We start from the raw sequence: 25,463 nt of genomic DNA on the forward strand, positions 1-25,463 counted from the left end.
ACCGTCTCTCCCCCTCTCTGAGGACCGTCTCTCCTCCCTCTCTCTCTGGGGACCGTCTCTCTCCCCCTCTCTCTCTGAGGACCGTCTCTCTCCCCCTCTCTGAGGACCGTCTCTCCCCCCTCTCTGAGGACCATCTCTCTCCCCTCTCTCTCTCTCAGGACCGTCTCTCCCCCCTCTCTGAGGACCGTCTCTCCCCCCTCTCTCTCTGAGGACCGTCTCTCTCCCCCTCTCTCTCTGAGGACCGTCTCTCCCCCCTCTCTGAGGACCATCTCTCTTCCCCTCTCTCTCTCTCAGGACCGTCTCTCCCCCCTCTCTGAGGACCGTCTCTCCCCCCTCTCTCTCTGAGGACCGTCTCTCCCCCCCCTCTCTCTCTGAGGACCGTCTCTTCCCCCCCCTCTCCTGAGGACCATCTCCCCCTCTCTGAGGACCGTCTCTTCCCCCCCCCCCTCCTGAGGACCGTCTCCCCCGCCCCTCTCTGAGGACCGTCTCTTCCCCCCTCTCTGAGGACCGTCTCTCTCCCCCTCTCTCTCTGAGGACCGTCTCTCCCCCCTCTCTGAGGACCATCTCTCTTCCCCTCTCTCTCTCTCTCTCAGGACCGTCTCTCCCCCCTCTCTGAGGACCGTCTCTCCCCCCTCTCTCTCTGAGGACCGTCTCTCCCCCCCTCTCTCTCTGAGGACCGTCTCTTCCCCCCCCTCTCCTGAGGACCATCTCCCCCTCTCTGAGGACCGTCTCTTCCCCCCCCCCCCCTCCTGAGGACCGTCTCCCCCGCCCCTCTCTGAGGACCGTCTCTTCCCCCCTCTCTGAGGACCGTCTCTCCCCCCTCTCTCTCTGAGGACCGTCTCTCCCCCCTCTCTGAGGACCATCTCTCTCCCCTCTCTCTCTCTCAGGACCGTCTCTCCCCCCTCTCTGAGGACCGTCTCTCCCCCCTCTCTCTCTGAGGACCGTCTCTCCCCCCCTCTCTCTCTGAGGACCGTCTCTTCCCCCCCCCCCCCTCCTGAGGACCGTCTCTTCCCCCCCCCCCCCTCTCTGTCTCAGTTGCACACTCACTGGGTACTCTCCATTCCCGTACCCAACTGGCCCTTCTCCAAACATACATGGGGGCAATCACACCTGAGTCCACTCCTGTCCTCACTCCCTGTCTAACACATGCTCACACGCTTTCTAGCAGTGGTCACAGAATAGTGATCAGGAGTAAGAACTCCTGCTGATTTTTCCCTTCCTAACTATTCGGGGCACTGAGACCAATTGTAGCCCCTCTACCGCCCGCCCCCCCCCCAGCTGGGAGCTAACTCAACACAGTCTGGGGTTAGAACCTGGGCTCTTCCTTCTCTGGGTGAGGCTCAGTACCAATTATAACCCCCCAACCGCCCTCCCCTGGATCAGCTAACAGTACAAACTGGGCCCTTCATGCTCTGTGTGGGACTCAGTACTGGACTGGGCGAGGGGGAGTGGGTGGGGGTGTCTGTATTTATATTTGTGACACAGTTAATTTGCCTTTTTTATTTCTAGACTCAGCTTCTGCAGTGTCTGGAGGCAGCTCATACAGGTGAGGACTGCAGGCCCTCTCTCTCTCTCTTTCTCTCTCTCTTTTTCTCTCTCTGTCTGTGTCTCTCTCTGTCAGTCTGTGTCTCTATGTCTCTCTCTCTGTCTCTCTGTCTCTCTCTCTGTCTCTCTCTCCATCTCCATGTCTGTCTTTCTTTCTCTCTCTATCTGTCCCTCTCTGTCCCTCTCTGTCTATCTCTGTGTTTCTCTGTCTGCTTCTCTTTCTGCCTGTCTCTTTTTCTCTGTCTGTGTCTGTCTCTTATCGCTCTCTCTCTCTCCCTGCCTCTGTCTCTCCCTCTCACACAGGTGCGAGACTGCTCAATCATATGAATGAAAGGTTTGTATTTCGAGCTCCCAAGACCATCTTTAGCAGCTTACTACACCCCGCACCCACCCCCGGCGGCTTCCCAGTCTGTGAATTACAATGGCTGTCATGGAGGCAAATACATCTCTGCCAATCTGTACTCAGCAATGCTTCACAAACAGCAAACGAGATGAGTGGCCCAGCTAATCTTGATTTTGTTGGTGTTGGTTTGCGGCTGGAATGTTGGCCCCAGGACGCCGGGGAGAACTCCCCAGCTCTTCTTCCAACAGTGACTGCGGGATCTTGAGCGTCCACCCGAGAGGGCAGATGGGGCCCTCGGCTTAACCCCCTGGGACGTGAGGTCCAATCAAACAAGGAGGATGAAGGAAATAACAACAGAAAATGCTGGAAAAACTCAGCAGGTCAGGCAACATCCGTGGAGAGAAATTTGAGTTGACGTTTCGGGTCGAACCCTCCTTCAAAACTGGAAAGAAAATCTGCGATCTGACAAAAGAAGTAAAAGAAACAAAAGCAGAGAAAGAGACAATAAAAGGTGTTCGAAGCTAGACGAGATGGTAATAGGCTGAGATGAGGTGTGAAGTGTACTGGCAGGGCAAGAGATAGCTGCCAGGTGTGAGAGAGAAACAAAAGGAAAGGGGGGAGGGGGGGGGAAAAGGAGTGGAAAAATTACAAGTGAAAATGTGATCTGAAATTGTTGAACTCGATATTGAGTCCGGAAGGCTGCAGAGTGCCTAATCGGAAGATGAGGTGCTGTTCCTCGAGTTTACGTTGAGCTTCCGTGGAACAATACAAGAGGCCAAGGACGGTGAGGTCCGAGTGGGAATGGAGCGGTGAATTAAAATGACAGGCGACCGGAAGCTTGGGGTCCCCCTTACGGACTGAACGGAGGTGTTCTGCAAAGCGGTCACCCAATCTGCGTTTGGTCTCCCCAATGTAGAGGAGACCGCATCGTGAGCAGCGAATACAGTATACTAGATTGCGAGAAGTACAAGTAAATCGCTGTTTCACCTGGAAGGGGTGTTTGGGGCCCTGGACAGTGGGAAGGGGGGAGGTATAGGGGCAGGTGTTACATCTCCCCCTGCACGGGAAGGTGCCAGGCGAAGGGGAAGGGCTGTTTGGGGTGATAGAGGAGTGGACTAGGGTGTCTCGGAGGGAGCGGTCCCTACGGAATGCTGAAAAGGGAGGGGAGGGGAAGATACGTTTGGTGGTGGGATCACTTTGGAGGTAGCGGAAATGCCGGAGGATGATCCGTTGAATGTGGAGGCTGGTGGGGTGAAAGGTGAGGACAAGGGGAACTCTATCGTGGTTCCGGGAGGGAGGGGCAGGGGTGAGGGCAGAAGTGCGGGAGATAGAACTGACACGGTCGAGGGCCGTGTCAACCACGGTAGAGGGGAATCCTCGGTTGCGGAAAAAGGACTCCTCTCTCTGACGGGGGGACTGAGGTGGGGGAGTGGGTCAGACACTGACCTTAACCCTCTGGGGACCTGCCCCAGAGCGAGGGGATGAAGGTGTGGGTGGGAAACTGCTTTCAAGGCCTGTGATGGAAAAAGATGATGGTTTTGTCTTCCTTAGATCAATGCCGAGAACCCCGACCCTGATCAACATCCCACTGAGTGGAGGGCGGGACTCCTCGCAGGAATACAGCCTAGGAGATGCTGGGCTCCCCTCTCGGAGCGCCAGTCATATCCAACTGACGGTTTACAACAACCCTCTGCAGCTCATCGGTAAGACAATCTTCAGCTCTGGTGCCCGTCCCCTCGGAGAACAAATCGGGGTGGGTGTAAAGGACACTAGTCCCCTCGAAGCACAGCTCCAGATCCCCACCCCATCTGTCTCTCTTTTTATGGCATCTGAACAATCAGAGCACGCCCACCATCTGTGTCATAAAGGTGGATTTCCCACACGGCATCAACACTCAATGTGCTTGCACCGTGATCTTGGCCACCGATTTCTTTCACATCAGTCAGAAGTTTTACATGCACCCTCAAAAGATTTTGTCCCCATCTATCACCCCCCCACCCCAACACGACCTCCACCCCGCCACCCCAATCTCTGTCTCTCTTCCCCCACCCCCAATCTCTGTCTCTCTTTCCCCCACCCCCAATCTCTGTCTCTCTTTCCCCCACCCCCAGTCTCTGTCTCTCTTCTCCCCCACCCCCAGTCTCTGTCTCTCTTCCCCCACCCCCAGTCTCTGTCTCTCTTCCCCCACCCCCAGTCTCTGTCTCTCTTCCCCAGTCTCTGTCTCTCTTCCCCAGTCTCTGTCTCTCTTCCCCAGTCTCTGTCTCTCTTCCCCAGTCTCTGTCTCTCTTCCCCAGTCTCTGTCTCTCTTCCCCAGTCTCTGTCTCTCTTCCCCAGTCTCTGTCTCTCTTCCCCAGTCTCTGTCTCTCTTCCCCAGTCTCTGTCTCTCTTCCCCAGTCTCTGTCTCTCTTCCCCAGTCTCTGTCTCTCTTCCCCAGTCTCTGTCTCTCTTCCCCAATCTCTGTCTCTCTTCCCCAATCTCTGTCTCTCTTCCCCAATCTCGGTCTCTCTTCCCCAATCTCGGTCTCTCTTCCCCAATCTCGGTCTCTCTTCCCCAATCTCGGTCTCTCTTCCCCAATCTCGGTCTCTCTTCCCCAATCTCGGTCTCTCTTCCCCAATCTCGGTCTCTCTTCCCCAATCTCGGTCTCTCTTCCCCAATCTCGGTCTCTCTTCCCCAATCTCGGTCTCTCTTCCCCAATCTCGGTCTCTCTTCCCCAATCTCGGTCTCTCTTCCCCAATCTCGGTCTCTCTTCCCCAATCTCGGTCTCTCTTCCCCAATCTCTGTCTCTCTTCCCCAATCTCTGTCTCTCTTCCCCAATCTCTGTCTCTCTTCCCCAATCTCTGTCTCTCTTCCCCAATCTCTGTCTCTCTTCCCCAATCTCTGTCTCTCTTCCCCAATCTCTGTCTCTCTTCCCCAATCTCTGTCTCTCTTCCCCCAATCTCTGTCTCTCTTCCCCAATCTCTGTCTCTCTTCCCCAATCTCTGTCTCTCTTCCCCAATCTCTGTCTCTCTTCCCCAATCTCTGTCTCTCTTCCCCAATCTCTGTCTCTCTTCCCCAATCTCTGTCTCTCTTCCCCAATCTCTGTCTCTCTTCCCCAATCTCTCTGTCTCTCTTCCCCAATCTCTGTCTCTCTTCCCCAATCTCTGTCTCTCTTCCCCAATCTCTGTCTCTCTTCCCCAATCTCTGTCTCTCTTCCCCAATCTCTGTCTCTCTTCCCCAATCTCTGTCTCTCTTCCCCAATCTCTCTGTCTCTCTTCCCCAATCTCTCTGTCTCTCTTCCCCAATCTCTGTCTCTCTTCCCATCTCTGTCTCTCTTCCCCAATCTCTGTCTCTCTTCCCAATCTCTGTCTCTCTTCCCCAATCTCTGTCTCTCTTCCCCAATCTCTGTCTCTCTTCCCCAATCTCTGTCTCTCTTCCCCAATCTCTGTCTCTCTTCCCCAATCTCTGTCTCTCTTCCCCAATCTCTGTCTCTCTTCCCCAATCTCTGTCTCTCTTCCCAATCTCTGTCTCTCTTCCCCAATCTCTGTCTCTCTTCCCCAATCTCTGTCTCTCTTCCCCAATCTCTGTCTCTCTTCCCCAATCTCTGTCTCTCTTCCCCAATCTCTGTCTCTCTTCCCCAATCTCTGTCTCTCTTCCCCAATCTCTGTCTCTCTTCCCCAATCTCTGTCTCTCTTCCCCAATCTCTGTCTCTCTTCCCCAATCTCTGTCTCTCTTCCCCAATCTCTGTCTCTCTTCCCCAATCTCTGTCTCTCTTCCCCAATCTCTGTCTCTCTTCCCCAATCTCTGTCTCTCTTCCCCAATCTCTGTCTCTCTTCCCCAATCTCTGTCTCTCTTCCCCAATCTCTGTCTCTCTTCCCCAATCTCTGTCTCTCTTCCCCAATCTCTGTCTCTCTTCCCCAATCTCTGTCTCTCTTCCCCAATCTCTGTCTCTCTTCCCCAATCTCTGTCTCTCTTCCCCAATCTCTGTCTCTCTTCCCCAATCTCTGTCTCTCTTCCCAATCTCTGTCTCTCTTCCCCAATCTCTGTCTCTCTTCCCCAATCTCTGTCTCTCTTCCCCAATCTCTGTCTCTCTTCCCCAATCTCTGTCTCTCTTCCCCAATCTCTGTCTCTCTTCCCCAATCTCTGTCTCTCTTCCCCAATCTCTGTCTCTCTTCCCCAATCTCTGTCTCTCTTCCCCAATCTCTGTCTCTCTCTTCCCCAATCTCTGTCTCTCTCGTCCCCAATCCCTCTCTCTCGTCCCCAATCCCTCTCTCTCGTCCCCAATCCCTCTCTCTCGTCCCCAATCCCTCTCTCGTCCCCAATCCCTCTCTCTCGTCCCCAATCCCTCTCTCTCGTCCCCAATCCCTCTCTCTCGTCCCCAATCCCTCTCTCTCGTCCCCAATCCCCCTCTCGTCCCCAATCCCTCTCTCGTCCCCAATCCCTCTCTCGTCCCCAATCCCCCTCTCTCGTCCCCAATCCCCCTCTCTCGTCCCCAATCCCCCTCTCTCGTCCCCAATCCCCCTCTCTCGTCCCCAATCCCCCTCTCTCGTCCCCAATCCCCCTCTCTCGTCCCCAATCCCCCTCTCTCGTCCCCAATCCCCCTCTCTCGTCCCCAATCCCCCCTCTCTCGTCCCCAATCCCCCTCTCTCTTCCCAATCCCCCTCTCTCTTCCCCAATCCCCCTCTCTCTTCCCCAATCCCCCTCTCTCTTCCCCAATCCCCCTCTCTCTTCCCCAATCCCCCTCTCTCTTCCCAATCCCCCTCTCTCTTCCCCAATCCCCCTCTCTCTTCCCCAATCCCTCTCTCTCTTCCCCAATCCCTCTCTCTCTTCCCCAATCCCTCTCTCTCTTCCCCAATCCCTCTCTCTCTTCCCCAATCCCTCTCTCTCTTCCCCAATCCCTCTCTCTCTTCCCCAATCCCTCTCTCTCTTCCCCAATCCCTCTCTCTCTTCCCCAATCCCTCTCTCTCTTCCCCAATCCCTCTCTCTCTTCCCCAATCCCCCTCTCTCGTTCCCCAATCCCCCTCTCTCGTTCCCCAATCCCCCTCTCTCGTCCCCCAATCCCCCTCTCTCGTCCCCCAATCCCCCTCTCTCGTCCCCAATCCCCCTCTCTCGTCCCCAATCCCTCTCTCTCGTTCCCCAATCCTCTCTCTCGTTCCCCAATCCCCCTCTCTCGTTCCCCAATCCCCCTCTCTCGTTCCCCAATCCCCCTCTCTCGTTCCCCAATCCCCCTCTCTCGTTCCCCAATCCCCCTCTCTCGTTCCCCAATCCCCTCTCTCCTCCCCAATCCCCCTCTCTCCTCCCCAATCCCCCTCTCTCCTCCCCAATCCCCCTCTCTCCTCCCCAATCCCCCTCTCTCCTCCCCAATCCCCCTCTCTCCTCCCCAATCCCCCTCTCTCCTCCCCAATCCCCCTCTCCTCCCCAATCCCCCCCTCTCCTCCCCAATCCCCCCCTCTCCTCCCCAATCCCCCCTCTCCTCCCCAATCCCCCCCTCTCCTCCCCAATCCCCCCCTCTCCTCCCCAATCCCCCTCTCTCCTCCCCAATCCCTCTCTCTCTCCTCCCCAATCCCCCTCTCTCCTCCCCAATCCCCCCTCTCCTCCCAATCCCCCCCTCTCCTCCCCAATCCCCCCTCTCCTCCCCAATCCCCCCTCTCCTCCCCCCAATCCCCCTCTCTCTCGTCCCCCACCCCCCTCTCTCGTCCCCCCACCCCCCTCTCTCGTCCCCCACCCCCGTCTCTGTCTCTCTTCTTCCCCCACCCCCAATCTCTGTCTCTCTTCCCCCCAATCTGTAAAATGAGCGTGATTTGTTTTTTCAGGACTGAACGACAGCCGTCAGACTCCCTCAGTGAACAGCGAACCTCGACGCCCAATTCAGGTAAAACAAAATCACCGAGTTAAACCAGTGATGAGGATACGCGAGAATGGGGGGGCTTTCCAGAATTTGGTAGGAAGACCTGGCAGACATTGACAGTGCCCAGAGATGTCCCAGTATTTACAGTGCTGGCATTGCCAGTGCCCAGAGGAGTCCCCGTGTTTACCGTGCAGGCATCGCCAGTGCCCAGAGGGGTCCCCGTGTTTATAGTGTTAGCATCGCCAGTGCCCAGAGGGGTCCACGTGTTTACAGTGTTGGTATCGCCACTGCCCAGAGGGGTCACAGTGTTTACAGTGTTGGTATTGCCACTGCCCAGAGGGGTCCCAGTGTTTACTGTGCAGATATCGCCAGTGCCCAGAGGAGTCCCAGTCTTTACAGTGCCTTACAATGTCAAACCAATATTTCACACAGATAACCTCCTACAGCCTCCCAGAACTCTCCGTTCCTCTGACTTCAGCCCGCTTCGCCCACTATCAGCGGCCAAGACTTCAGCCATCTACACCTCTGCTCTGGAATGAGACGTCTCCACCTCTTCCTAATATCTCTTCCTTTTTCTCGGTGTCCATTTTTATCTGATCATGCTCCTGTGAAGCACCTTGTTGTCAGCCATGTCTTAGTGGGTCTCACTGTCACCTCTGAGTCAGAAGGTCGTAGATTCAAATCCCCGCTCCAGAGACTCGAGCCCCATAATCCAGGGCCGACACTCTTGGTGCTAGTACTGAGGGAGTGCAGCATTGTTGGCGGTGCCGTCTTTCGGATGAGACGTTAAACCGAGGCCCCTGTCTGCCTCCTTAGGTCGACGTAAAAGATCTGCTATTGGAAGAAGAGCAAGCGAGTTCTTCCCGGTGTCCTGGGGCCAATATTTATGTCTCAACCAATATCACTAAAAAAAAATTAGCTGATCTGGTCATTTATCACATTGCTGTTTGTGGGATCATGCAGTGCTCATTTTGGCTGTCGTATTTCCTACATTACAACAGTAACTACACTTCAAAAAGAGTACCTCATTGGCTGTAAAGCGCTTTGGGATGTCCTGTGGTGATGAAAGGCACTGTATAGTTCTAGCAAGTTCTTTCTTTCTTCAGTTTATCGAGCAGGGAGAGCCTCTTCTGTAGCCCCTTTTCCAGAGTTCAGATTCCTTACTTGGGTCAGAATTGCTTTGTCAATCTTGACCCAGACTGTCTCTCTCTGACACTCAATCATTCCTCGCCCAGACACATGCCACCCTGGGGATAGCAGCTATTTCCTGAAGGATTGGGGTAACTCCGCCTGGTCGCTCACTGGTTTGCCCTCTTCCCTAAAACTTCCCTGGTTGCGTTAACTCCGTCCTGGTCAGTTCAGCTTGGCTCGGTCAGTAGCGCTCTCGCCTCCAAGTCAGAAGGTTATGGGATCAAGTCCCGCCCCAGCGACTCAAGCCTATGATTCGGGCTGGCACTCCAGCGCTGAAGGTGCTGCCACCTTTCGGACGAGACGATAATCCAAGACCACACCCTTCCCCCGTCTGTTTTTATCAGAAGCTAAAGATCCTTCCGGCATTATTGGAAGAGCATCAGAGTGACCTAGTTCGCTAATGGGACTGTAGGAATGGCTAGATTCCTAACTAAAGGACTGAGGTCGAGTCAGTCTATCAAACAAACGATGTTTAATACTAATCAACAGAGTTTAAAACGAAAACACAGGAGAACTACATTACAGGTCTGTACTCTTTGCTGGCTCCACGAGGACTGGCTAGGGCGGCTCCCCAGTCTGACGTCATGACATGTTTTCCCGCCGCTGGAGGATCACGTGATCAACGTGATGACGTCATCGCGTTTGGTCTCATTCTTAAAGGGACCACGCTATGTACATGCAATGATTTGAACAAAGATACAGATTCATTCTGTAGCTAATAATTTGTTAAAGATAATTATGTACATTAGATCAGAGTCCCCCTGGTGGCTCCGTCACATGCGCCCCCCCAGAATTGTCTTTAACAGTAAAAGTCAATCGACTAGGAGGTCTGACAAGCCTGTCAGAGCAACTCCTGTATTCTTGGAGTGGACGTTGTTGAACAGCGGGCGGGCTGGCGGATGGAAGCCTTCGGTCTGGCGTGGATGCAGCAGGAGGTCGACCACGTCGTGGTGGCTGTGCAGTCTCTACTGGCCGGTCGATGTCCAGGTATGCCGTTTTGAGACGGTCAATGGATATGTGGTCGGGTTTACCACCGATGTCTACAGAGAAACTCTTGTCGCCTGCCTCCAGTACGCGAAAAGGGCCCTATGGGCATCATGACGAATGAATACAAATTCAGCATTCTTTAGCTCCGCTGGTACGTGTGAAGATGGAAGGCCGTGATGCGAAGTTGGGATAGGCGCAAAAGCCCTGGCTGTTTCCCGGTGGCTGCTGAGTTGTTCGGCTGCGGACCACGGCTCAGTTGGAAACGGCAGGAAATCTCCCGATACGCGGAGTGGCTGGCTGTACACGAGCTCCACGGCGGACGATTGCAGGTCCTCTTTGGGTGCCGTGCGGAGACCCAACATGACCCACGGAAGCTTATCCACCCATCCGGCGCCTTGGAGGCTGGCCCTCAGCAATGCCTTTAACGATCTGTGGAAACGTTCGCACAAACCGTTTGCTTGCGGTTGATAGGCCGTGGTGCGGTGAAGCTTGGGGCCGAGACCCTGGGCCACAGCGTTCCAGAGCTCGGAAGAGAATTGTGGACCGCGGTCTGAAGAAATGTCCGCCGGAACGCCGAAACGTGCGACCCACGAGGAGAGGAATGCTCTGGCGACATCAGCGGACGTAGTAGACGCCAGAGGAATTGCCTCTGGCCATCTAGTAGTACGATCGACCATGGTGAGGATGTGTGTGAACCCCTGCGATGGTGGAAGCGGCCCGGCAAGGTCCACGTTGACATGGTCGAATCGACGTTCTGGTACTGCGAACGTGGCCAATGGGGCCTTAACGTGACGTTGCACCTTAGACGTTTGACAGACGACGCAGGTGTTAGCCCAGTCGCGGATATCCTTACGCATTCCTCTTCAGACGAACTTAGCCGACATTAATTTTTGAGATGCCTTCACGCCAGGATGCGAAAGCCCATGTATGGCGTCGAATACTTTGTGGCGCCAGGCGACTGGAACGATCGGGCGGGGATCTCCCATGGAGACATCGCAGAGTAACGAGGTGCCTGCAGCGTGGAATTGCACATCGGTCGGTTGCAGGCTGGAGGTGTCGGTGCGATACGCCTGTGTTTCAGGGTCGGATGCCTGATTGGTAGCCATGAGGGCATAATCGATGCCCAGCTGGACTGCCCGTACGGTCGCGCGAGAAAGGCAATCAGCTACCAAGTTGTCCTTGCCAGCTACGTGTTGGACGTCTGTCGTGAATTCTGAAATGAAAGTTAGCTGTCGCTGCTGTCGAGCCGACCACAGTTCGGCGGTCTTGGCCATGGCGAAGGTCAGTGGTTTGTGATCTACAAACGCAGTGAAGGGACGTCCTTCTAACAAAAAACAGAAATGCCGGATGGCCAGGAACAGCGCCAGCAACTCCCGGTCGAAAGTGCTGTATTTGCGTTCATTGCGCCGGAGTTGGCGGCTGAAAAATGCCAGTGGTTGCCACGTCCCGTTGACCCACTGTTCCTGCACAGTGCCTATGGCATAGTCGGAAGCGTCGGTGGTAAGGGCGATGGTGGCACCTGGCAGAGGGTGCGCCAACATAGTTGCATTGGCTAGAGCGGTTTTTGTGTTGCCGAAAGCGTTGTCCATTTCGACCGTCCGGGCTATTGTATCCTTTCCGGCCTTGCCTTTGAGGGCCTCGTAGAGGGGCTGCATGAGTCGTGCTGCCTTGGGCACAAAGCGGTGGTAGAAATTCACCATGCCCAGGAATTCTTGAAGAGCCTTGGTGGACTGCGGCCTTGGGAATGCCGTAATTGCTTCGACCTTTGACTGCAGCGGAATTGCGCCCTCCGAAGTAATGCGGTGACCCAAGAAGTCAATCTGTTGTCGACCGAACTGACACTTGGCCGGGTTGATTATGAGGCCATGTTGGCTGAGGTGCCGAAAGAGGGTGCGGAGATGGCAGACGTGTTCCTATTTGGTAGAGCTGGCTATCAGGATGTCGTCAAGGTAGACAAATAAAAAGGGAAGATCCCGCAGGACCGAGTCCATTAGTCGTTGAAAAGCCTGTGCGGCGTTCTTGGGCCCAAATGGCATCCGTAGAAACTCGAACAGTCCGAAGGGAGTGATGACAGCCGTTTTCTGGACGTCCTGCGGGTGTACGGGAACTTGGTGGTAGCCACGGACAAGGTCGACCTTGGAGAAGATTGAGTTTCCCGCAAAATGGGCGGAGAAATCCTGTATATGCGGGATCGGGTACCGATCGGGAGTAGTGGCGTCATTAAGGCGTCGGTAGTCCCCGTATGGCCGCCATCCACCGCCATGCTTCGGGACGATGTGGAGAGGCGAGGACTAGGGACTATTCGACCGGCGAATAATCCCCAGCCGTTCCATCGTGGCAAACTCTGCTTTCGCAGCCGCGAGCTTGCCGGGTTCCAGGCGCCGAGCTCGCGCGTAAACCGGAGAGCCAGTTGTAGTAATGTGGTGTTCGACACCATGCTTAGTGGCCGAGGAGGAGAAAGTGGGCTTGGTCAGCTCCGGGAATTCACCTAATAGGCGAGTGAACTCGTCCGGCGAGGACAACGCGCAGGAGACAGTGTGCGACGTTGCAGAACTGCAGAAGCAAGGGATGGAGTGGAAGGTGGCCGCGTTGACCAGTCGACAATTTCTTACATCCACCAAGAAGCTGTTGGCGCATAAGAAATCCGCGCCGAGGATGGCTTGCAAAACCTTGGCTGTAATAAATTCCCACTGAAACCGTTGCCCGCCAAAGCACACCTGGACCCGCCGTTTGCCAAAGGAACGAATGGGCCCGCCATTAGCTGCCACGAGGGAGAGGCCGTGCATCCCAGACTGAATATCGAGTGCTGAGGCAGGAAGGATGCTACACTGCGCCCCGGTGTCGCATAAAAAGCGCCGGCCTGAGAGGGAATCTGTAATGTAGAGGAGCTTCCCGGAATTTCCAATCGCCATCGCGGCCGCGGAACGTCCCTCAGACTCGGTCCTCCTTTTCTGGAGTTGCTGCTGGTGTTGAAGTCGGTTTTTTTTAGGCGCGAAACTGCAGGGAGGGCGGCAGCCTCTGGCTTTCGCGCCGAAACGGGTGTGGTAAAAACACAAGCCGGGGGATGGAGGCGTCGGGGCGGCGTTCGCGGGGGAGGGGTGCCTCGTGGCGGCGCAGTATTTTTGCGTGACCGCATAAATCGTATCTGCTTCTGCAGCAAGTGCTGCGCGATCTGTGGCTTCCGATCTGGCGAGGGCAGCCTGAACCTGCTCGGGTAGTTGACTCAGGAATAACTCCCGAAAGAGGAAACATTGTGGTTCTGAGCCAAGGAGTGTGAGCATCTGGCTCATTAACTCAGATGGCTTGGAATCGCCAAGCCCGGGCAAAGCGAGTAGCCGGCAGGCACACTCCGCCTTCGTGAGCCCGAAGACCTGTATTAACCGTGCTTTAATAGTATTATACTTGCTGTCAACCGGGGGGTTTTCAAGCAGGCTGATGATCCGTGAGGCCATGGAGCTGTCGAGTGCGGAGACCACGTAAAGGTAACGGGTCTGATCCGCAACGATGTTTCGGAGATCGAATTGTGCTTCTGCTTGGACGAACCAGGAGGCCGCCTGTTGTTCCCAAAACTGTGGGAGCTTCAAAGCCACGGAGTTTGCTTCCATGTTTTGTCGCGCTTCGCTTCTTCCGCGAAAATTGTTCACACAAATTCGAGGTCACCACTGTAGGAATGGCTAGATTCCTAACTAAAGGACTGAGGTCGAGTCAGTCTATCAAACAAACGATGTTTAATACTAATCAACAGAGTTTAAAACGAAAACACAGGAGAACTACATTACAGGTCTGTACTCTTTGCTTGGCTCCACGAGGACTGGCTAGGGCGGCTCCCCAGCCTGACGTCATCACGTTTTCCCGCCGCTGGAGGATCAACGTGATGACGTCATCGCGTTTGGTCTCATTCTTAAAGGGACCGCGCTATGTACATGCAATGATATGAACAAAGATACAGATTCATTCTGTAGCTAATAATTTGTTAAAGATAATTATGTACATTAGATCAGAGTCCCCCTGGTGGCTCCGCCACAGGCGCTCAATTTAACGCCACGGTGCTGCACTGGGAGCGTCAGCCTAGGCCATGAGTGTAAGTCGTGTGTCTGGATTTGAGCCTCCTGACAGAGGCAGGATAAAAAGAAATACAGCACCATTCATGACCTCAGGACGTCCCAAAGCGCTTAACAGCCAATGAAGTACTTTTTGAAGTGTCGTCACTGTTGTAACATAGGAAACGCAGCAGCCAATTTCTGCACAGCAAACTCCCACAAACAGTAATGAGAGAATGGACCATCTGTTTTTAGGTGTTGCTTGAAGGATAAATATTGGCCCCAGGACACCGTGGAGAACTCCCCTGCTCTTCTTCCAATAGTGGCCGTGGGATCTTTTTCAGCCACTTGAGAGAGCAGACGGGGCTCTTGGTTTAACGTCTCATCTGAAAGACGACACCTCCAACAGTGTAACGCTCCCTCAGTACTGGCGCCGGGAGTGTCGGCCCTGGATTATGGGGGCTCGAGTCTCTGGAGAGGGGACACGAACCCACGACCTTCTGACTCAGAGACGAGAGTGAGACCCACTAAGCCCCGGCTGAAAACAATCGAAAAAGGAGCCTCAGAGTGGGGGTTAGGAGGTGCTACAAGGAGCGAGTTCAACCCAGCCGGCACACTACGCTCAACAACAGGGAGGGGCGCACACACACAGGTTCCCCTGCCCGCTGTGCCAGATGCTTTGCTGGCTTCCAAGCAGAATGGCCGCGTCCAGGGGAAGGAATTCTTGCATGGTGCTCATCCAAGACATCTGGATCCATTATTGAGCAAGTTATGAGTACCTTGGAGCACCTCCAAAATCTGCCGAGCGTCATCTTGGAAAGCAAGTGCAGGTTGCAGTCCTTTTCCCCTCTGCTTTCTCTGAGTAACAGGGTAGCCTTACATAGAATAACATAGAATCAATAGCACAGAAATAGGTCATTTAGCCCAACTGGTCCGTCCCGGTGTTTATGCTCCATGCGAGCCTCCTCCCAGCCGTACTTCATCTCACTCTATCAGCATAACCGTCTATTCCTTTCTCCCTCGAGTGTTTAACTAGCATCCCCTTAAATACATCTATGCTATTTGCCTCATCCAGTCCTTGTGGTAGCGAGTTCCACATTCTCACCACTCTCTGAGTAAAGATGTTTTTATTATTGACTCTTATATTTAGGAACTTGTGGGGGGGGGGGGGAGGGGGAGAGACTCCTCCTCCTGTTTTACACACATCAAACCCGACTGGCTTCCATCTCCTTCTATCCACACTCCCCTCCACCCCCGCCCCTGCCCTTCGCTTTGGAGATTGGAAGATTTGAGGGGCAACCCTGACATAAATTTACCTGGTTTACAAAGGATTAATGACAAGGGGGGGAGGGGGCGCGGCGGGTGGTAAATACTGACGGTTTGTTTCCACCCAATTCACAATTCACAATTCAAATCGCTTTATTGGCATGATAAGGTACATCTTATGTTGCCAAAGCATCAAAATACATTTATGGTTTAGCACATAAACGCGGTTCTATTCATACAGTGTATAAACAGGTATATCCCTGAGTGTATAAATATACATTCGCATTGTTTATATATATTCTTTTCTTAGTTTACTGGTTGTCCCTCTGTTCATGGCAAGCTGTAACATAGTGTGCCGCCAGTGTTATACAGCTTCTCTCCTCTCCCAGTAGGAATGGGAGTTTTTGGTTGTCATTCAGATTTCTGAAATCAGGGCATATTTGTGAGAATTTTTGGTAGAAATTCTCCCTGATGCCCTGATATTTTCCACAAGCTGTGAGGAAGTGCATCTCTGTCTCCACCACTCCCTGACTGCAGTGAGAGCATATCCTGTCCTCTCTTGGCAGCCTGGTCTGGTCCACCACCACCAGCAGGAGCGGAATGAGCCGGACACAGAATTCAAAACAAAACACATAACACAACGAGCTAGAGAGGAGGTTAGCAAACACATTCCTTCACTCAGAGGGGGGCTGGAGTCTCAAATTCCCTGCCACAAACTGACTGAAGCAGAGTCCAAACATCCTTTGCACAGCGAATTAGATAGTTGTTGGAAAAGAGGAACCTTAAACAGTACGGGGATTGGGGAGAGTGGGATTAGACTGTGGGGGGAGTGAGGGGAAGAGTGGGAGTAGACTGGGTGTAGAGTGAGGGGGAGAGTGGGAATAGACTGGGTGGGGAGTGAGTGGAATTAAGAACATAAGAAATAAGAGCAGGAGTAGGCCCCCTAGTTCTAGACACTCCAGCCAGGGGAAACAACCTCTCAGCATCTACCCTGTCAATCCCCTTCAGAATCTTGTATGTTTCAATGAGATCACCTCTCATTCTTCTAAACTCCAGAGAGTATAGGCCCATTCTACACAATCTCTCATCATAGGACAGCCCTCTCATCCCAGGAATCAATCTAGTGAACCTTTGTTGCACCGCCTCCAAGGCAAGTATATCCTTCCTTAGATAAGGACACCAAAACTGTGCCCAGTACTCCAGGTGTGGTCTCACCAAGGCCCTGTACAATTGTAGCAGGACTTCCTTACTCTTATACTCTAACCCCCTTGCAATAAAGGCCAACATGCCATTTGCCTTCCTTACTACTTGCTGTACCTGCATGCTAGCTTTCTATGTTTCTTGCACGAGGACACCCAAATCACTCTTCGTACCAAAGTGACTAACCTCACATTTCCCTACATTATACTCCATCTGCCACCTTACTGAACCTTTATTGTACAGGGTGGGGAGCGAGGGGGAGAGTGGGAATAGACTGGGTGAGGAGCGAGGGGAAGAGTGGGAATAGACTGGGTGGGGAGCGAGGGTGAGAGTGGGATTAGACTGGGTGGGGAGTGAGGGTGAGAGTGGGAATAGACTGGGTGGGGAGCGAGGGGAGAGTGGGATTAGACTGGGTGGGGAGTCAGGGGGAAGAATGGAATTAGACTGGGTGGGGAGAGTGGGATTAGACTGGGTGGGGAGTGAGTGAGGGGGTGAGTGGGATTAGACTGGGTGGGGAGTGAGGGGGAAGAGTGGGATTAGACTGGGTGGGGAGTGAGTGAGGGGGTGAGTGGGATTAGACTGGGTGGGGAGTGAGGGGGAGAGTGGGAATAGACTGGGTGGGGAGTGAGGGAAGAGTGGGATTAGACTGGGTGGGGAGTGAGGGGGAGAATGGGAATGGACTGGGTGGGGAGTGAGGGGGGAGAGTGGGAATGGACTGGGTGGGGAGAGTGGGATTAGACTGGGTGGGGAGTGAGGGGGAGAGTGGGATTAGACTGGGTGGGGAGTGAGGGGGAGAGTGGGGTTAGACTGGGTGGGGAGTGAGGGGGAGAGTGGGGTTAGACTGGATGGTGAGTGAGGGGAGAGTGGGATTAGACTGGGTGGGAATGAAGGGGAGAGGGGGATTAGACTGGGTGGGGAGTGAGAGGGAGAGGGATTAGACTGGGTGGGAATGAGGGGGAGAGGGGGATTAGACTGGGTGGGGACTGAGGGGGAGAGTGGGATTAGACTGGGTGGGGAGTGAGGGGGAGAGTGGGATTAGACCTGGTAGGGAGTGAGGGGGAGAGTGGGATTAGACTGGGTGGGGAGCGAGGGGAAGAGTGGGAATAGACTGGGTGGGGAGCGAGGGCGAGAGTGGGATTAGACTGGGTGGGGAGCGAGGGGAAGAGTGGGAATAGACTGGGTGGGGAGTGAGGGGGAGAGTGAGATTAGACCGTGGGGAGTGAGGAGGAGAGTGGGATTAGACTGGGTGGGGAGTGAGGGGAGAGTGGGATTAGACTGGGTGGGGAGAGAGGGGGATTAGACTGGGGAGTGAGGGGGAGAGTGAGATTAGACTGGGTGGGGAGTGAGGGGGGAAAATGGGATTAGACTGTGGGGAGTGAGGGGGAGAGTGGGATTAGACTGGGTGGGGAGTGAGGGGGAGAGTGGGAGTAGACTGGGTGGGGAGTGAGGGGGAGAGGGGGATTAGACTGGGTGGGGAGTGAGTTGGAGAGTGGGATTAGACTGGGTGGGGAGTGAGGGGGAGAGTGGGATTAGACTGGGTGGGGAGTGAGGGGGAGAGTGGGATTAGACTGGGTGGGGAGTGAGGGGGAGAGTGGGATTAGACTGGGTGGGGAGTGAGGGGGAGAGTGGGATTAGACTGGGTGGGGAGTGAGGGGGGAGAGTGGGATTAGACCTGGTGGGGAGTGAGGGGGAGAGTGGGATTAGACTGGGTGGGGAGTGAGGGGGAGAGTGGGATTAGACTGGGTGGGGAGTGAGGGGAGAGTGGGATTAGACTGGGTGGGGAGTGAGGGGGAGAGTGGGATTAGACTGGGTGGGGAGTGAGGGGGAGAGTGGGATTAGACTGGGTGGGGAGTGAGGGGGAGAGTGGGATTAGACTGGGTGTGAAATGAGGGGGAGAGTGGGATTAGACTGGGTGGGGAGTGAGGGGGAGAGTGGGATTAGACTGGGTGGGGAGTGAGGGGGAGACTGGGAATAGACTGGGTGGGGAGTGAGGGGGAGAGTGGGATTAGACTGCGTGTGAAATGAGGGGGAGAGTGGGATTAGACTGGGTGGGGAGTGAGGGGGAGAGTGGGATTAGACTGGGTGTGGAGTGAGGGGAGAGTGGGATTAGACTGGTTGGGGAGTGAGGGGGAAGTGGGATTAGACTGGGGAGTGAGGGGGAGAGTGAGATTAGACTGGGTGGGGAGTGAGGGGGAGAGTGGGAGTAGACTGGGTGGGGAGTGAGGGGGAGAGGGGGATTAGACTGGGTGGGGAGTGAGGTGGAGAGTGGGATTAGACTGGGTGGGGAGTGAGGGGGAGAGTGGGATTAGACTGGGTGGGAATGAGGGGGAGAGGGGGATTAGACTGGGTGGGGAGTGAGGGGGAGAGTGGGATTAGACTGGGTGGGGAGTGAGAGGGAGAGTGGGATTAGACTGGGTGGGGAACGAGGGGGAGAGTGGGATTAGACCTGGTGGGGAGTGAGGGGGAGAGTGGGATTAGACTGGGTGGGGAGTGAGGGGGAGAGTGGGATTAGACTGGGTGGGTAGTGAGGGGAAGAGTGGGAATAGACTGGGTGGGGAGTGAGTGAGGGGGAGAGTGGGATTAGACTGGGTGGGTAGTGAGGGGAAGAGTGGGAATAGACTGGGTGGGGAGTGAGGGGGAGAGTGGGATTAGACTGGGTGGGGAGTGAGGGGGGAGTGGGGTTAGACTGGGTGGGCAGTGAGGGGGAGAGTGGGATTAGACTGGGTGGGGAGTGAGGGGGAGAGTGGGGTGAGACTGGGTGGGGAGTGAGGGGGAGAGTGGGATTAGACTGGGTGGGAATGAGGGGGAGAGGGGGATTAGACTGGGTGGGGAGTGAGGGGGAGAGTGGGATTAGACTGGGTGGGGAGCGAGGGCGAGAGTGGGATTACACTGGTTGGGGAGTGAGGGGGAAGTGGGATTAGACTGGATGAGGAGAGAGGGGTAGAGTGGGATTAGACTGGGTGGGGAGTGAGGGGGAGTGTGAGATTAGACTGGGTGGGGAGTGAGGGGGAAAATGGGATTAGACTGTGGGGAGTGAGGGGGAGAGTGGGATTAGAGTGGGTGGGGAGTGAGGGGGAGAGTGGGATTAGACTGGGTGGGAATGAGGGGGAGAGGGGGATTAGACTGGGTGGGAATGAGGGGGAGAGGGGGATTAGACTGGGTGTGGAGTGAGGGGAAGAGTGGGAATAGACTGGGTGAGGAGCGAGGGGAAGAGTGGGAATAGACTGGGTGAGGAGCGAGGGGAAGCGTGGGAATAGACTGGGTGGGGGAGCGAGGGCGAGAGTGGGATTAGACTGGGTGGGGAGTGAGGGGGAGAGTGGGATTAGACTGGGTGGGGAGTGAGGGGGAGAGTGGGATTAGACTGGGTGGGGAGTGAGGGAGGGAGTGGGGTTAGACTGGGTGGGGAGTGAGGGGGAGAGTGGGGTTAGACTGGGTGGGGAGTGAGGGGGAGAGTGGGATTAGACTGGGTGGGAATGAGGGGGAGAGGGGGATTAGACTGGGTGGGGAATGAGAGGGAGAGGGGGATTAGACTGGGTGGGGAGTGAGCGGGAGAGTGGGATTAGACCTGGTGGGGAAAGAGGGGGAGAGTGGGATTAGACTGGGTGGGGAGTGAGGGGGAGAGTGGTATTAGACTGGGTGGGGAATGAGGGGAAGAGTGGGAATAGACTGGGTGAGGAGCGAGGGGAAGAGTGGGAATAGACTGGGTGGGGAGCGAGGGGGGAGAGTGAGATTAGACTGGGTGGGGAGTGAGGGGAGAGTGGGATTAGACTGGGTGGGGAGTGAGGGGAGAGTGGGATTAGACTTGGTGTGGAATGAGGAGGAGAGTGGGATTAGACTGGGTTGGGAGTGAGGAGGAGGGTGGGATTAGACTGGGTGGGGAGTGAGGGGGAGAGTGGGGTTAGACTGGGTGGGGAGTGAGGGGGAGAGTGGGATTAGACTGGGTGGGGAGTGAGGGGGAGAGTGGGGTTAGACTGGGTGGGGAGTGAGGGGGAGAGTGGGATTAGACTGGGTGGGAATGAGGGGGAGAGGGGGATTAGACTGGGTGCGGAATGAGGGGAGAGTGGGATTAGACTGGGTGGGGTGTGAGGGGGGAGAGTGGGATTAGACTGGGTGGGGAGTGAGTGAGGGGGAGAGTGGGATTAGACTGGGTGGGGAGTGAGGGGGAGTGTGGGATTAGACTGGGTGGGGAGTGAGGGGGTGGGTGGGATTAGACTGGGTGGGGAGTGAGGGGAGAGTGGGATTTGACTGGGTGGGGAGTGAGGGGAGAGTGGGATTAGACTGGGTGTGGAATGAGGAGGAGAGTGGGGTTAGACTGGGTGGGGTGTGAGGGGGAGAGTGGGATTGGACTGGGTGGGGAGTGAGTGGGAGAGTGGGATTCGACTGGGTGGGGAGTGAGGGGAAGAGTGGGATTAGACTGGGTGGGGAGTGAGGGGGAAGAGTGGGATTAGACTGGGTGGGGACTGTGGGGGGAGAGTGGGATTAGACTAAGTAGGAGAGTGGGATTAGACTGGGTGGGGAGTGAGAGGGAGAGTGGGATTAGACTGGGTGGGGAGTGAGGGGGAGAGCGGGAATAGACTGGGTGGGGAGTGAGGGGGAGAGTGGGATTTGACTGGGTGGGGAGTGAGGGGGAGAGTAGGATTAGACTGGGTGGGGAGTGAGGGGGAGAGTGGGATTAGACTGGGTGGGGAGTGAGTGAGGGGGAGAGTGGGATTAGAAGTTGTGGGGTGAGGGGGAGAGTGGGATTCGACTGGGTGGGGAGTGAGTGAGGGGGAGAGTGGGATTAGACTGGGTGGGGAGTGAGTGAGGGGGAGAGTGGGATTAGACTGGGTGGGGAGTGAGTGAGGGGGAGAGTGGGATTAGACAGGAGGGGGAGAGTGGGATTAGACTGGGTGAGGAGTGAGGGGGAGAGTGGGATTAGACTGGGTGGGGAGTGAGGGGGAGAGTGGGATTAGACTGGGTGGGGAGTGAGGGGGAGAGTGGGATTAGACTGGGTGGGGAGTGAGGGGGAGAGTGGGATTAGACTGGGTGGGAAGTGAGTGAGGGGGAGAGTGGGATTAGACTGGATGGGGAGTGAGGGGAGAGTGGGATTAGACTGGGTGGGGAGTGAGGGGGAGAGTGGGATTAGACTGGGTGGGGAGTGAGGGGGAGAGTGTTATTGGACTGGGTCGGGAGTGAGGTGGAGAGTGGGATTAGACTGGGTGGGGAGTGAGGGGGAGAGTGGGATTAGACTGGGTGGGGAATGAGTGAGGGGGAGAGTGGGATTAGACTGGGTGGGGAGTGAGGGGGAATGTGGGATTAGACTGGGTGGGGAGTGAGGGGGAGAGTGGGATTAGACTGGGTGGGGGAGTGAGGGGGAGAGTGGGGTTAGACTGTGTGGGGAGTGAGGGGGGAGAGTGGGGTTAGACTGGATGGGGAGTGAGGGGGAGAGTGGGATTAGACTGGGTGGGGAGCGAGGGGCGAGTGGAATTAGACTGGGTGGGGAGTGGGGAGAGTGGGATTAGACTGGTTGTGGAGTGAGGGGGAAGTGGGATTAGAGTGGGGAGTGAGGGGGGAGAGTGAGATTAGACTGGGTGGGGAGTAAGGGGGAAAATGGGATTAGACTGTGGGGAGTGAGGGGGAGAGTGGGATTGACTGGGTGGGGAGTGAGGGGGAATGTGGGATTAGACTGGGTGGGGAGTGAGGGGGAGAGTGGGATTGGACTGGGTGGGGAGTGAGGGGGAGAGTGGGATTCGACTGGGTGGGGAGTGAGTGAGGGGGAGAATGGGATTAGACAGGGTGGGGAGTGAGGAGGAGAGTGGGATTAGACTGTGGGGAGTGAGGGGGAGAGTGGGATTAGACTACGTGGGGAGTGAGGGGAGAGTGGGATTAGACTGGTTGGGGAGTGAGTGAGGGGGAGAGTGGGATTAGACTGGTTGGGGAGGGAGGGGGAGAGTGGGATTAGACTGGGTGGGGAGTGAGGGGGAAAATGGGATTAGAATTTGGGGAGTGAGGGGGAGAGTGGGAGTAGACTGGGTGGGAAGTGAGGCGGAGAGGGGGATTAGACTGGGTCGGGAGTGAGGTGGAGAGTGGGATTAGACTGGTTGGGGAGTGAGGGGGAGAGTGGGATTAGACTGGGTGGGGAGTGAGGGGGAGAGTGGGATTAGACTGGGTGGGGAGTGAGGGGAGAGTGGGATTAGACTGGGTGTGGAATGAGGGGGAGAGTGGGATTAGACTGGGTGGGGAGTGAGGGGGAGAGTGGGATTAGACTGGGTGGGGAGTGAGGGGGGAGTGGGGTTAGACTGGGTGGGGAGTGAGGGGGAGAGTGGGATTAGACTGGGTGGGAATGAGGGGGAGAGGGGGATTAGACTGGGTGGGGAATGAGGGGGAGTGTGGGATTAGACTGTGTGGGGAGGGAGAGTGGGATTAGACTGGGTTGGGAGTGAGGGGGGAGCGTGGGATTCGACCTGGTGGGGAGTGAGGGGGAGAGTGGGATTAGACTGGGTGGGGAGTGAGGGGGAGAGTGGTATTCGACTGGGTGGGGAGCGAGGGGAAGAGTGGGAATAGACTGGGTGGGGAGCGAGGGCGAGAGTGGGATTAGACTGGGTGGGGAGTGACGGTGAGAGTGGGATTAGACTGTGTGGGGAGTGAGGGGGGAGAGTGGGATTAGACTGGGTGAGGGGGGAGAGTGGGATTAGACTGGGTGGGGAGTGAGTGAGGGGGAGAGTGGGATTAGAAGGTGTGGGGTGAGGGGGAGAGTGGGATTAGACTGGGTGGGGAGTGAGTGAGGGGGAGAGTGGGATTAGACTGGGTGGGGAGTGAGTGAGGGGGAGAGTGGGATTAGACTGGGTGGGGAGTGAGTGAGGGGGAGAGTGGGATTAGACTGGGTGGGGATTCAGGGGGAGAGTGGGATTAGACTGGGTGGGGAGTGAGGGGGAGAGTGGGATTAGACTGGGTGGGGAGTGAGGGGGAGAGTGGGATTAGACTGGGTGGGGAGTGAGTGAGGGGGAGAGTGGGATTAGACTGGATGGGGAATGAGTGAGGGGGAGAGTGGGATTGGACTGGGTGGGGAGTGAGTGAGGGGGAGAGTGGGATTAGACTGGGTGGGGAGTGAGAGAGGGGTGAGTGGGATAAGACAGGGTGGGGAGTGAGGGGGAGAGTGGGATTAGACTGGGTGAGGAGTGAGGGGGAGAGTGGGATTAGACTGGGTGGGGAGTGAGGGGGAGAGTGGGATTAGACTGGGTGGGGAGTGAGGGGGAGAGTGGGATTAGACTGGGTGGGCAGTGAGGGGGAGAGTGGGATTAGACTGGGTGGGGAGTGAGGGGGAGAGTGGGATTAGACTGGGTGGGGAGTGAGGGGGAGAGTGGGATTAGACTGGGTGGGAGTGAGGGGGAGAGTGGGAATAGACTGGGTGGGGAGTGAGGCTGAGCGTGGGATTAGACTGGGTCGGGAGTGAGGTGGAGAGTGGGATTAGACTGGGTGGGGAGTGAGGGGGAGAGTGGGATTAGACTGGGTGGGGAGTGAGTGAGGGGGAGAGTGGGATTAGACTGGGTGGGGAGTGGGATTTGACTGGGTGGGGAATGAGTGAGGGGGAGAGTGGGATTAGACTGGGTGGGGAGTGAGGGGGAATGTGGGATTAGACTGGGTGGAGAGTGAGGGGCAGAGTGGGTTTAGACTGGGTGGGGAGTGAGTGAGGGGGAGAGTGGGATTAGACAGGGTGGGGAGTGAGGGGGAGAGTGGGATTAGACTGGGTGGGGAGCGAGGGGAAGAGTGGGAATAGACTGGGTGGGGAGCGAGGGCGAGAGTGGGATTAGACTGGGTGGGGAGCGAGGGGAAGAGTGGGAATAGACTGGGTGGGGAGTGAGGGGGAGAGTGAGATTAGACCGTGGGGAGTGAGGAGGAGAGTGGGATTAGACTGGGTGGGGAGTGAGGGGAGAGTGGGATTAGACTGGGTGGGGAGAGAGGGGGATGAGACTGGGGAGTGAGGGGGAGAGTGAGATTAGACTGGGTGGGGAGTGAGGGGGAAAATAGGATTAGACTGTGGGGAGTGAGGGGGAGAGTGGGATTAGACTGGGTGGGGAGTGAGGGGGAGAGTGGGAGTAGACTGGGTGGGGAGTGAGGGGGAGAGGGGGATTAGACTGGGTGGGGAGTGAGTTGGAGAGTGGGATTAGACTGGGTGGGGAGTGAGGGGGAGAGTGGGATTAGACTGGGTGGGGAGTGAGGGGGAGAGTGGGATTAGACTGGGTGGGGAGTGAGGGGGAGAGTGGGATTAGACTGGGTGGGGAGTGAGGGGGAGAGTGGGATTAGACTGGGTGGGGAGTGAGGGGAGAGTGGGATTAGACTGGGTGGGGAGTGAGGGGGAGAGTGGGATTAGACTGGGTGGGGAGTGAGGGGGAGAGTGGGATTAGACTGGGTGGGGAATGAGGGGGAGAGTGGGATTAGACTGGGTGTGAAATGAGGGGGAGAGTGGGATTAGACTGGGTGGGGAGTGAGGGGGAGAGTGGGATTAGACTGGGTGGGGAGTGAGGGGGAGACTGGGAATAGACTGGGTGGGGAGTGAGGGGGAGAGTGGGATTAGACTGGGTGTGAAATGAGGGGGAGAGTGGGATTAGACTGGGTGGGGAGTGAGGGGAGAGTGGAATTAGACTGGGTGGGGAGTGAGGGGGAGAGTGGGATTAGACTGTGGGGAGTGAGGGGGGAGTGTGAGATGAGACTGGGTGGGGAGTGAGGGGGAGATTGGGATTAGACTGGGTGGGGAGTGAGGGGAGAGTGGGATTAGACTGGGTGGGGAGTGAGGGGGAGAGTGGGATTCGACTGGGTGGGGAGTGAGGGGAGAGTGGGATTAGACTGGGTGGGGAGTGAGGGGGAGAGTGGGATTAGACTGGGTGGGGAGTGAGGGGAGAGTGGGATTAGACTGGGTGGGGAATGAGGGGGAGAGTGGGATTAGACTGGGTGGGGAGTGAGGGGGAGAGTGGGGTTAGACTGGGTGGGGAGTGAGGGGGAGAGTGGGATTAGACTGGGTGGGGAGTGAGGGGGAGAGTGGGGTTAGACTAGGTGGGGAGTGAGGGGGAGAGTGGGATTAGACTGGGTG

The 25,463-nt window shown here is 56.1% G+C and overlaps 2 protein-coding genes across 3 annotated transcripts in view; both read left to right on the forward strand.

Moving 5' to 3' along the window:
• The window catches only part of LOC147119549 (uncharacterized), a 101,019-nt gene extending 93,079 nt beyond the window's left edge, over nt 1-7,940 (forward strand). Inside the window, exons 10-12 of one of the 2 annotated variants that reach the window (XM_085983752.1) lie at nt 1,510-1,546; nt 3,440-3,591; nt 7,678-7,940. In XM_085983752.1, the coding sequence (XP_085839878.1) occupies nt 1,510-1,546; nt 3,440-3,591; nt 7,678-7,829 (341 nt within the window). In that variant the 3' untranslated portion in view covers nt 7,830-7,940. The remainder of the gene's footprint in view (nt 1-1,509; nt 1,547-3,439; nt 3,592-7,677) is intronic. The other variant, XM_085983753.1, reaches the window with a different exon arrangement.
• A 6,025-nt stretch (nt 7,941-13,965) lies between these two features.
• rnf31 (ring finger protein 31) overlaps nt 13,966-25,463 on the forward strand; it is a 132,190-nt gene continuing 120,692 nt past the window's right edge. Inside the window, 1 exon segment of the mRNA XM_085984117.1 lies at nt 13,966-13,971. Within this exon segment, the coding sequence (XP_085840243.1) occupies nt 13,966-13,971 (6 nt within the window).

This window comes from Somniosus microcephalus, chromosome 4 (genome assembly GCF_052327205.1).
Source record: "Somniosus microcephalus isolate GS21.2 chromosome 4, FLI_Smic_1.0, whole genome shotgun sequence".
Taxonomy (NCBI): domain Eukaryota; kingdom Metazoa; phylum Chordata; class Chondrichthyes; order Squaliformes; family Somniosidae; genus Somniosus; species Somniosus microcephalus.